Genomic DNA, 10,753 nt, shown 5'->3' with positions numbered 1-10,753 from the left:
CCTTAATCTACATTTTATATATCACTCCATATTATCCATACCATTTGTTACATTCCAAGTGAGATTAAAATCCTGCTAACGTTTTCTTTTTCTTTTAAGATTTTTATTGATACAGCAAGAAAAAAGAAAAAAACACAAATACCAAATTACACACAGGAATAACCATAGACACATAATTTTCTTAGCAAACAATAAAACATATATTGGTCTTAACACTAAAGACCCATCCTCCCATCTATTCCATATTTTGATTTCATATTACTTATTGTCAATACACACTTTTATCATAATTAAACTTTTTCTTAATATATCTAATTTCTTATATCTACCTTGCAACTATTACTGAAGTTCCTCGAATGCTGCAACAGAATTTAAACTGCTATATTTATTTTTCAGATATTCTTTGAAAACCTCCCATTTTGAAACAAATTCCTGTTTTGATTTATTCTTTATTTTTTCTGATAGACCCTCTAATTCGGCATATTCTGTCCCTGCTAACGTTTTCATCTGCTTGCAGTGGTTTCCTATTTCCTTTGGACTATTGCTGATTTAAATGATTTTTTTTTTAAGAATCTGTTTTTAAGAGAAACACTTGGATGTTATATTTTTATAAACCACTGCAATAAAAGAATTTAAAGAGGGTTCTGTTTTGATTGCATGCAGCGATGTCCAAACACACGGGGAGGGGGCGGGGGGAGAGAGAGATGGCACATATTATGAGCAAGCAATGCTCCAAGGTGCTTATCTTGTGAACTTGCCATTTAAATTGTTCAATCATGACAAAAGCCCATTTCGAAAAAGAACAGGAAACCTTTTGGAAAGAGTGTATTCCCGAGGTTTGACGGCTCATAACACCACTATTTTTTGGGGGTAGAGAGTAATACCATTCACCACTGTCCTCTCTATGTTCTTGTAGGGACACGGGTGGCGCTGTGGTCTAAACCACTGAGCCTGTTGGGCTTGCCGATCGGAAGGTCGGTGGTTTGAATCCCCGCAATGGAATGAGCTCCCATTGCTCTGTCCCAGCTCCTGCCAACTAAGCAATTCAAAAGCACACCAGTGCAAGTAGATAAATAGGTACCGCTGTGGCAGGAAGGTAAACAGTGTTTCCATGTGCTCTGGTTTCCGTCACGGTGTCCCATTGCACCAGAAGCGGTTTAGTCCTGCTGGCCCCATGACCTGGAAAGCTGTAGGCAAACACTGGCTCCCTCGGCCTGAAAGCGAGAGGAGAGCTGCAACCCCATAGTTGCAGGGGTTAACCATCCAGAGGTCCTTTAGCTTTACCTTATGTTCCAAAAGGTTTCCACAATTTTGGACACTAGTGTACAGTATCACCTTGCCAACAAAGGTCTGTATAGTTAAAGCAATGGTTTTCCCAGTAGTGATGTATGGAAGTGAGACCTGGACCATAAAGAAGGCTGATCGCCAAAGAATTGATGCTTTTGAATTATGGTGCTGGAGGAGACTCTTGAGAGTCCCATGGACTGCAAGAAAATCAAACCTCTCCATTCTGAAGGAAATCAGCCCTGAGTGCTCACTGGAAGGACAGATCCTGAAGCTGAAGCTCCAATACTTTGGCCACCTCATGAGAAGAGAAGACTCCCTGGAAAAGACCCTGATGTTGGGAAAGATGGAGGGCACAAGGAGAAGGGGATAACAGAGGATGAGATGGTTGGACAGTGTTCTCGAAGCTACAAACATGAGTCTGACCAAACTGCGGGAGGCAGTGGAAGACAGGAGTGCCTGGCGTGCTCTGGTCCATGGGGTCACGAAGAGTCGGACACGACTAAACGACTAAAGAACAACAAGTGTACAGTATATGGATAAATGTTGTCCAGAAATTTGCCATTCGATAATATAATGGGGGGGGGGGCTTCCTGTATTTTGAGAAGGGGTTGCCAGGTTTTATTTTATTTTTATTTTTTAAAGGGTGTTCTAGGCATTTTGCCTCTGGCTGGGGGTTTGTGTGATCACCCCGTTTCCAGCGTAAAAAATCCCCCAGGCGCGTTTTGCAACTGGCGCAGGTCCAATTGCGACCATGCTGAGATTTTTGGATACCATGTTCACAACTGACGTCTCCACCTTGTTGGCCCCTCCAGCTTTCTTACTTAGATATTCAGGAGAACTTAATGCATTTATATACCACCCTTTTCTCCACTAAGTACACCCCCAGTTAATTCCCACAACGACCCTGTGAGGTAGGTTAAGAGGCTGTGACCGACTCCAAGGTCATCTGGTGCGCTTCAAGGCTGAGTGGGGATTTGAACCCTGACCTCCCAGGTCCTAGTCCCGACACTCTAACCACTATGCTGCACTGGCTTCCTAGAGTCCTTCTACTATGGGGCAGCTCTATAAAGTTTAGGTAAATAAATATGGGTAAGGATCGGAAATATTCTCCTTGAAGCCTGAATTTGTTTTATTCTGAATTGTTTACCTTTGATGTTTCAGTGTGTTGTAAACCCCTTTGAGTTTTTGTGTTTAAAATATAAAGCAGTATAGAAATGAAATTGTTAAGTTGTGGGTGAACATATCAGACGACACAGCAATTCTCCAAACAGCTCTTGTTTATTCACAGGTCAGAAGAGAACTGAACTGAAGGGTTCAGCCAGCCTGCTTATATAGAGCTCCAGTACAACGTAACTGTAACAACTTTCTGTAACTATCCAATCACTGAACGTCACTTTCGATCCCTTATTTGCATATGTGGACCTGAACTATCTACAGTATCCCCCTGCTGGCCCAGGGTAAGAACTTCAGTACGTAATAGAAATAATAAAAAATGGCATTGCCCCCCGCAAATGGTGCCCAGACATTCCATTGTGGCGACTGTAACACAGGTTTAAGGTGTCATTTGGCAATTAACTTACGTATCTAAACTTTCTAACACTGATTGCTTCCGTTTTGTGAAATTGACAATTTTTAGTCCCTGCAGCGGTTTCCTAGATTGCCAGATGTACCCCTGCGTCCAGACGTGTAGGGGGACGCCTGACTTAGCCTCAGGCACCAGACCAAAGAAAAATACAACACATTCTAGAGTTTGTTGTCATCTGTTTAATGGCATCGATACACAGACACACCCATGATCCTTTGATTTTAAAAATTAAGAAATACACTGGAAGTTACTTTTCTACACATTTCTCTTCTTTTACTGAAGGGGTGTGGCCCCAGAGGCAGCTCAAGGCAGGTTTTTGGCCCCACGCAAAAGATGGGCAGGAGAGAACGCAGCTTTTGTGAAGGAGAGGTATTGGCGTCACGCAGAGAGGAAATAGCCAGGAGGATAGACGTCGTGAGCTTAGGTCAGGCATGCCCAAAGACCGTTTTGGGGCCTAATTGCCCCTGTGGCAGTTTATCTCCTGATGTAAAATCCTAAAAAAAAAAAAAACCACAACAACTTCAACCCTAAAAAAAACTCAGCATCTTTGGTTTGACCTCTGTTTGGCCCCCACAGCCCTTCACTTCATCAAATCTGGCCCTCTTTGAAAAAGCTTTGGACACCACTGGCTTAGATCCACTCCAGGGATCATTGAGGAAGGGGGTTCCTTTCCTGCCTGGACTGTGGGCCTCACCTCGGCTTCACTGCTAGAGTAGCCCAACTTTGGCCCTCTGTCCTATTTCAAAAGCTCTTTGAAGCCACCATTCTCTCTCCCAATAGCCAACCGGCCAAGGAAGAAGAAGGGGAGCAATAACTATGATTGATTGATTGATTGATTGATTGAGACTCCTCAGCTTACCTTTCCGCACAGAGAGTCCTGACCATATAGTGCCTGTGAAAGGAAAAGCAAGCGAGATAAAGCATCAGACCGTTGTGGTGTTAATGAATATTATAGCACACAAAAAGAGTCGGTTTATATCATTGTTTAGTCATAATCCCCTTTCTTGTAAACTGAAGCCATTGGTTTGAGTCCTACCCTCCAGAGCAGGAGAAGACAATCTTGCTCCATCTTACATGCCCTTTAGATATTTGAAGATGGCTATCATATCATCCTCTCAGTCTCCTCTTTTCCTTCTTGGTAGTGGCACCCTCCCTGTGGAACGCCCTCCCATCAGATGTCAAAGAGAAAAACAACTACCAGACTTTTAGAAGCCATTTTAGAAGTCTAACATTGTATATGCCATCAAATGCCAACAGTGTCCTTCAGCTCTCTATATTGGACAAACAGGCCAAACCTTACGCCAAAGAATAAACGGACATAAATCGGACATCAAGAATCACAAGACAGAGAAACCAGTAGGAGAACACTTCAATCTCCCAGGACATTCTATACAAGATCTCAAAGTAGCTGTTTTACTACAAAGGAATTTCAGAAATAGACTGGAAAGAAAAGCTGCTGAATTGCAACTCATTACCAAACTTAAAACCATGGAGAGACCTGGTCTGAACAAAGACATTGGATTCTTATCTCATTATACATGACAAAGCCATTTTTCACCTTCTCACCCCTTGCTTTTTCCTGTAAGACCTATTGCAGTCGTTAAGAGTCGTCAACAGGCTCATCACAGCTATCTGCCAATCACCCATTCCCACCACCCTTCTGAGTAATACCCCTCCCCACCTTCTCAGTATATAGAAGGATCTGGCAACTTCTGTTTCAGTGTATCTGAAGAAGTGTGCATGCACACAAAAGCTCATACCAAGAACTAACTTAGTTGGTCTTTAAGGTGCTACTGGAAGGAAAAAAATTTTTTTGTTTTGACTATGGCAGACCAACACGGCTACCTATCTGTAACTAGACTTTTAGAAGACATCTGAAGGCAGCCCTATTTAGGGAAGCTTTTAATGTTTGATGTATTACGGTATTTTAATATTTTGTTGGAAGCCACCCAGAGTGGTGGGGTAGGCCCAGTCAGATGGGTGGGGTATAAATAAATTATTATTATTATTATTATTATTATTATTATTATTATTATTATTATTCCAGGCTAAACATACCCAACTCCCTCAACCATTCCTCAACCAAACCTTGTTTGTCTTTTCACTTGTTTCCAAATAATCACATTTGACTTCTGCTTATGAGATCTTTCATCTCTCTCAGCATACACAAGGATAACTACTATCTGCTTTTGAAAATCTGCCTCTTAAGGTTATTGCCTTAAAGTGTTGGAGACAAAGGCCTGGATAAACTTGAGTTGTGACAGAGTTTCGTTGAAACTACGACACTGATTATTAAATTATTAAATTCACCACAATATTCCTGCAAAGAAAACACCTGATTTCAGTGGGCCTTAGGTCATTCATAGCTTTAGCCAAAGAAGTGTGTGAGTTTTTTCTAGTGTCTTTGCATAAATTTCCATGTGGGACACTGTTGCTGAAGGAATAAACATGTTTTCAGAGAAGGGAAAGTTGTGGCCTTCACAATGTTGTTGGTCTCCTAGCATTAGAGGACAGGTTGAGTTTTTCCTCAACCCCATTTGCACCAGTTCAATATCTAGCATGAAATTCTTGTAGCTATTACCTTTGAACTGCCGAAAGGAACTTGCCAGAAATGTATTGATATGACCGAAGTTCCAGAATTTGCACATCAATCCATAAGGGATATTGTTGGTACTCCCAAATGTTGATCTCTCCTCGTGCCTGTAGAGAAATAAAAGGTTTAAAAACACCAACTTGCTTTCCATCCAACCTCGAATTCCCAAAGGAACCAATAGGAGGAGAGGGGAGAGGATCACAAAGGTCTCAAAAACCAGTTGGACAGATTCAAGGTGAAAAATAAGAGGAAAGGAATATTGAAATAAGCAGTGCAGGGAATAGAAGTGTGAACAATGGTTTGTTGGAAGAAAAACAAAACCTAAAATTAATACAAGCAGGGAACCCCACATTAAGATGAATAGCAAAGAAGCCCAAGACTATGGACAGAGGTAAAGGGACCCCTGACCATTAGGTCCAGTTGTGACAGACTCTGGGGTTGTGGCACTCATCTCGCTTTATTGTCTGAGGGAGCCGGTGTACAGCTTCTGGGTCTATGTGGCCAGCATGACTAAGCCGCTTCTGGCGAACCAGAGCAGCCCACGGAAACGCCGTTTACCTTCCTGCCGGAGCGGTACCTATTTATCTACTTGCACTTTGACGTGCTTTTGAACTGCTGGGTTGGCAGGAGCAGGGATTCGAACCACAGACCTTCTGATCGGCAAGTCCTAGGCTCTGTGGTTTAACCCACAGCGCCACCCGGTCCCAGAGGACAGAGATGGACAGAGGATGGAGACGTAAAACATTACTCCAATGGGAAATAAACTGTTTAGATTTTAGATAGCAACTTGAAATGCTGCCATAGATACATCCCTGTTTTGGAAAAGGAAAGAGAATCAGAATTACAGCAGGAGGAATCAAAAGATAGAAACTGAGGGGAGGGGAGTTTTGAAGTGAAAATAGGAACCTCAGAAAAAATGGGCCCCTAATGATTTGTTAAAAGTTGGAAGTCACAAAGTCCCACCTTCACAGAACCGCAAAGTGCAAAGGAAAAGAAGAGGGATCTGCTTACCTCTGCGAAGTGCTTCCATGATCCTGCAGGGGAAAGGGAAAAAGAAGAGAACTCAGCATCCACGACTGGCCATACGTCAAAGCCCACGCCCCATGCCTCAGTCCAGTGGCGTAGCGTGGGTTGTCAGCACCCGGGGCAAGGCAAGTAATTTGCGCCCCCTAACCCGTGGATTTGCGCCCCCTAACCCGTGGATTTGCCCTAACCCCAGATGTTGCGCCCGGTGCGACCGGCCCCCCCTGCACCCCCCACGCTACGCCACTGCCTCAGTCCAGCCAGGGTAATGTCATAAAATCAGAACACAGCCTCTTAAATGAAGCCCTGAGCAGGAACAAAAGAGGACCAGTAAGGGATCAGACCAAGGGTCCACCCAGTCCAGTCCCCTCTTGGCAAGAGCAGCTTCGGGGAAGCTCACAAGGAGGCCAGGAAAGCAACATCACTAATTTGGGAGCCAGCAGCAGACCCATCATCAGCCAAGAGCAGAAAACATCTGATTCCATCATTGTTAAGTAACAGAAATCTCTAGTCTGCATTAAGGTGAGCATTCTCTGCTTGTTCTCTTAGATGCTCCTGCACCTAACATAAGAGAACCAGCTACCAGCTCCACAAAACCAAGCAACGTCACTTTTTGTACAATGACAGAGGCAGAGACTGGTCTGGTTGTGGCCTTGACCTGGAGTAAAGCTTGGGCTCCTTATGCCACTGTCCTACCTGCATGAGTTTCCTCGCAATCTCATTCTCCACCTCTTCCAGCTGCTTCAGCAGTTGGTATTCCTGCCCATCCAGAAACGAATGCAGCTGCCTAAACTCACCCTTCATCTTCTGCCTATCAGACATTAGTTGCTCCTGCATGAAAGATGGAAAGAAAAACAGGCTTTTAGCAACATTGCCACTCCTTCTGCAGAATGAAGAGGGTTTGAGAATTCACACAAGGGAACAGGGCGGGTGCTTCTGAATTTTTGTATTTTCACAGATGATGCATCAGTTTTCAAGCAAAGGGAAATTTCCCTTCCCATCAGAACAGGCGTCCCCAAATAAATGCAGTGGTACCTCAGGTTACATACGCTTCAGGTTACAGACTCCGCTAACCCAGAAATAGTACCTTGGGTTAAGAACTTTGCTTCAGGATGAGAACAGAAATCATGCTCTGGCAGTGCGGCAGCAGCAGGAGGCCCCATTAGCTAAAGTGGTGCTTCAGGTTAAGAACAGTTTCAGGTTAAGAACGGACCTCCGGAACGAATTAAGTGCTTAACCCGAGGTACCACTGTAGACATCTAAAAGAGTGGAGCTGCCTGATGGCTTCAGGATGTAATTTTATATCTCCTCCCCCCCACACACACATTAGTTCTTTTGATTATTTGCCTACTTCCCAGTAGGAGCGACACTTACAAGCAGGCGGTGACTGTTCTTTTCTGTTCTGTTAGACGCCAGTTTTTCTGCCTCCTCCTCCTTCAGGGTCTCCAGGCACCTGTAGGGCTGATCCTGAAAAGAAAAGCCAAAGTTCCCGTTTGGGTCCTGGTGAGAGGTATCTAGGAGATAACCATCATAATCGTCATTGAGACAGAGAGAGGAAAAGAAAAGAGAGAGGACAGTTGAATTCTGTTATTGTTCCCCGGTTTCTGAGACTGCAGAGCCTGCTTCTGCCATCCAGAGTATTGAGCCTACGAGAGATGCAACTGATGAGTGTTATGGAGAAATGTTGAGAAAAGACCCAGAAAGCCCCTTCTCCAGAAAATGTCATTCTCTTTCTTTCACAGGTTGGATTTCCTTCTTTTTAAATTATCATTCAAACAAATTGCCCACTAATGCAAATAAAAGCTACTATACTACAGTGTGGGTATTGTGGCTGAGAAAGTGTTTCTAACATGTGATATAATAACATGCAGAAAGCAGAAGAGTTCATGTCAACTCTGCAGTCAAGGATTGTTTTGAAGTTTCTTAGTCCCTGAGGATTTTGTTTTTTATGCAGTTCTAGAGATTAGTTGATTGTAGCAGCAGCATGGCTGGGAGAGGTTGGTTAAAGCTGTTGGAATATATGGCTTGCTTCGTAAAAAACTGACCATATATTTATCCAAGCACGTGGATCTGAACTTTGCTTGTAAATCTGAAATCTGCTTTCACCCTCCTCCTCATCTGAAACAACACACCAGGTCCTGCACTAATAGCCTAAGATCAAGCACCAGTGATACTTATATTAATACAACTGGTTTAAAACTCATGAATCTTGAGTTCTTTGCATGGTTTAGGGCTGGCAACAGGAGAATCAGGGTTGTTGTATGTCTCTAATGTTTTGTTTTGTTTTGTTGAATGGCAGTATCTGAATATATAAATAGATTTGCTAACATGGAAATACAACCGAGGGGGGAAATCTTCACCTCTTGATCTGACCCATCACAATACTTTTTCCTACCCTCCTTTGACACCCATAATTATTTTTCTGAAAACAGCTTTCATGGGATCGTCTTTGTGAGCCTAAAATGTTTATCTTCAACTTTACGCCAGTATGCCAACTCCTGCACAACTCCCACTTTATAACAGCAAGAAACTCTGAGATGCCCAAAACATCATCCTTCTAGGTTTTATTATTAGCTTGCCTTTCTAAAGCAATTATACATTTCTTTCCATTCCAAATAAATTGATGTATTAGTTATTTCCAATCTTACAACGCTTGCTCTGCTCTTTGTATTATGAGATTCTGAAAGAGGAAAGGCAATTTACAAAGTGCACTCATTTTGGCTGCATTTATTTTCCCTAGAAAGGCCAACTTAACATTGTTCAATCTTTCTAGGTCAGCTTATTTTTTTAATTATTTTTTTTTACATAATCATACCTAATATACACATCTATATATATAAGGCATAGCAAGCCATAGTCCCCTAAAAGCCAGAATCTTTCCAAGGATGTGTAAAATATAATTAGATGAGAGGCCTCCTGAACATGTGCAGAGTCAGTTGACAGCAAACTGCATCTCACACACCTAGGATCAGAGGGATAAAGCCTTACTCAGGAAACAGTGGTTTGCGGACAGGCTTCAAACTTGATAGCTAACTGGCTCAGTTTGATAGAGCATGGTGCATATACTGTCAAGGTTGCAGGTTCAATAACCTTATGGGACTACTGCATATTCCTGCATTGTTGTGGGTTGGACTAGATGATCCTCAGGATCTTTTCCAAGTCTACAATTCTATGATTTTAATTCCCATCATATATACTAGCCGTTCCTATTAATGGTTCATTCTTACCTTGTAGTCTTGGGTGGCTTCTTCCAGAGGAACCACCCTGTGGCCGCTGTGCCCTTGGGATGTGTCACACTCCCCACAGAAGGGGGCTTCGTCCTCCCGGCAAAAGAGGTCCAGGGTCTTCTGGTGCCTCTGACATTTTGAGCGCCTCCTTTGAGCATCTCTCTCTGCAACATAATCCCACTCACTGACGATTCCAACCAAATCTGCGAGAAGCCTGTTTTGCCTGAAGTCCTTTTCTACAACCGTTCTGCACTCAGGACACCTGGTTCTCTCACCAGACTCCTCCCAGCACCTCAAGATGCAGGTTTTGCAGAAGTTGTGCCCACAGCCCAGTTCTACTGGACGAGTAAAGTAACTGAGGCAGATGCAACAGGTGACTTCACTCTGGATCCTCTTCCTATACTTGTCCACATCCATGACTTCACTCCTGTTTTAACGGACCAGCCGCACCTGGAAGAGAGATGGAGCAGAGTTAGGATCCCTGTGAACTTTAATCTGAAATGGGAAATGTAAGCCCTGCCCCATCCGCATGGACCTTCTCAGCAGTGGGACCTGCCCTGTGCAATGCCCTCCCATCAGATGCCAAGGAGATGAAAGAAATACACAACTTTTAGAAGACATCAGAAGGCAGCTCTATATGGGGAACTTTTTAATGTTCGACGTTTTATTATGTGGGATCAAAGAAATGCATATCCTACACCCTGGAAAGAAAGATGATCACCCTCCCTCAAGTATTTAGGAAAGGCAAATCTCATCACAAGAACTACAAAAGGGGGACAGACTCCTCCTTGCCAGAACAGCCATGGGGTCTGTGGCTCAATGGGTATCACAGCCCAGCCCCAGCGCGATTGGGGGGATTCCCGACCGCGTCGCCCCCTGGCCAGCCAATCGGCTGGCTCTGGGGGCGTGTACTGCCCTATTTAAGGTGGGACGCGGCTGGGGATCTCCCTCTTTGCTGCCTCCCCCCTATTCCTGTTTTTCCCACCCTCCAGCCCTATAAGGTTTTCGTTCTGCATCTGCTTTGTAGGCAAAAGGTCC

General features: G+C 43.7%; 1 protein-coding gene across 1 annotated transcript; it reads right to left on the bottom strand.

The window, feature by feature from the left end:
• Positions 1-3,097: 3,097 nt before the first annotated feature.
• Positions 3,098-10,530, bottom strand: LOC310757167 (E3 ubiquitin-protein ligase TRIM17-like). Its single transcript, XM_083602393.1, has 7 exons — positions 9,716-10,530; positions 7,863-7,955; positions 7,185-7,319; positions 6,477-6,499; positions 5,454-5,572; positions 3,732-3,764; positions 3,098-3,366 (listed from the first exon to the last, which is right to left on the bottom strand). Exons 1-7 carry the CDS (start codon positions 10,130-10,132, stop codon positions 3,347-3,349), a joined length of 840 nt encoding a protein of 279 aa, XP_083458519.1. The 5' UTR covers positions 10,133-10,530; the 3' UTR covers positions 3,098-3,346.
• Between the last annotated feature and the right edge of the window lie 223 nt (positions 10,531-10,753).

This window comes from Podarcis filfolensis (genome assembly GCF_964270895.1).
Source record: "Podarcis filfolensis genome assembly, chromosome: 2".
Lineage (NCBI taxonomy): Eukaryota > Metazoa > Chordata > Lepidosauria > Squamata > Lacertidae > Podarcis > Podarcis filfolensis.
This window is presented reverse-complemented; position numbering and strand designations above follow the sequence as displayed.

What these genes read in the sequence shown, in the direction of transcription:
- LOC310757167 (XM_083602393.1), bottom strand. Translation starts at nt 10,132, where the DNA reads ATGGATGTGGACAAGTATAGGAAGAGGATCCAGAGTGAAGTCACCTGT. An exon ending in AGAACAGTCACCGCCTGCTT is followed by an intron (nt 7,320 to 7,862) that starts GTAAGTGTCGCT and finishes TCTTTCATGCAG; the next exon opens with GAGCAACTAATGTCTGATAG. An exon ending in TTCCTTTCGGCAGTTCAAAG is followed by an intron (nt 3,765 to 5,453) that starts GTAATAGCTACA and finishes TTCCTTTCACAG; the next exon opens with GCACTATATGGTCAGGACTC.